General features: G+C 66.6%; 1 protein-coding gene across 1 annotated transcript in view; it reads left to right on the top strand.

The window, feature by feature from the left end:
- Positions 1–539: 539 nt before the first annotated feature.
- LOC103252613 (copine-7) overlaps positions 540–830 on the top strand; it is a gene marked incomplete at both ends in the record, with an annotated part of 9,025 nt that continues 8,734 nt past the window's right edge. Inside the window, one exon of the mRNA XM_008051206.1 lies at positions 540–722. Coding sequence (XP_008049397.1) covers positions 540–722 — 183 coding nt within the window. The remainder of the gene's footprint in view (positions 723–830) is intronic.

An 830-nucleotide genomic window follows, 5' to 3' on the forward strand; every position in this document is an offset into this window, starting at 1 on the left:
CTGGGGTCCCGCCCCTGCCGCCCCGCCCCGCCAGCCTGCCTCTGAGCGAATCCGCCCGTCTTAGAACACCCAGCCTCCGGGGGCCAAGAGCCCTGAGGGCGAAGGGCACGCCCTGCCCGCGCCGTGTATCCCTCCCGGGGGGGGCCTCCGGGTTCTGCGGCCGGGGGCCTCCCTTAGCCTAAGCGCTAAGTGCTTGACTGAAGCGGCCTGGATGCGGGTGTCCTGGGAGGGATGGCCCCTGCGGACCCTCGGTTTGAAATTGGGGCCCAACTGGGCCTGTCTTCTTGGGATCCGTGGGGGGCGTGCACTCATGAGTCCCCAGCCAGGGGTGGCATCTGGGCCTGTCCCTTCTCTGAGCCTCAGTTTCCCTTCCCTGATGAGGGGAGGGAGCAGGTGGGTATGAGCAGGTCCCCACAGGAGTCTTCCCTGAGTAGGTGGAAGGGAGGTGTGTGGGCAGGAGGGGGTTTGTGGGGAGGGATATCAGGGGATGGGGGGTAGGAAAGCCCCTCCCTGGGGCCGTTCATGGGCTTTGCCCACAGGTGGGCAGAACCGAGGTGGTCCGGAGCAGCCTGCACCCCGTGTTCTCCACGGTCTTCACTGTCGACTACTACTTCGAAGAGGTGCAGCGGCTGCGCTTCGAGGTGTACGACACACACGGACCTAGTGGCCTCGGCTGCCAGGAGGACGACTTCCTGGGGGGCATGGAGTGCACCTTGGGGCAGGTGGGCACCTCGTCCACTGGGGGGCACAGGTGGGACGGCGTGGGGGCATGGTTGATAAACCTGGCAATGCCGGTGCCTCAGATCCTGTGGGTTGGGCCACCCGCCTCT

The sequence above is a fragment of the Carlito syrichta genome, unplaced genomic scaffold (assembly GCF_000164805.1).
Source record: "Carlito syrichta isolate Samal-C Ts95f unplaced genomic scaffold, Tarsius_syrichta-2.0.1 Scaffold169093, whole genome shotgun sequence".
In the NCBI taxonomy this organism is placed as follows: domain Eukaryota; kingdom Metazoa; phylum Chordata; class Mammalia; order Primates; family Tarsiidae; genus Carlito; species Carlito syrichta.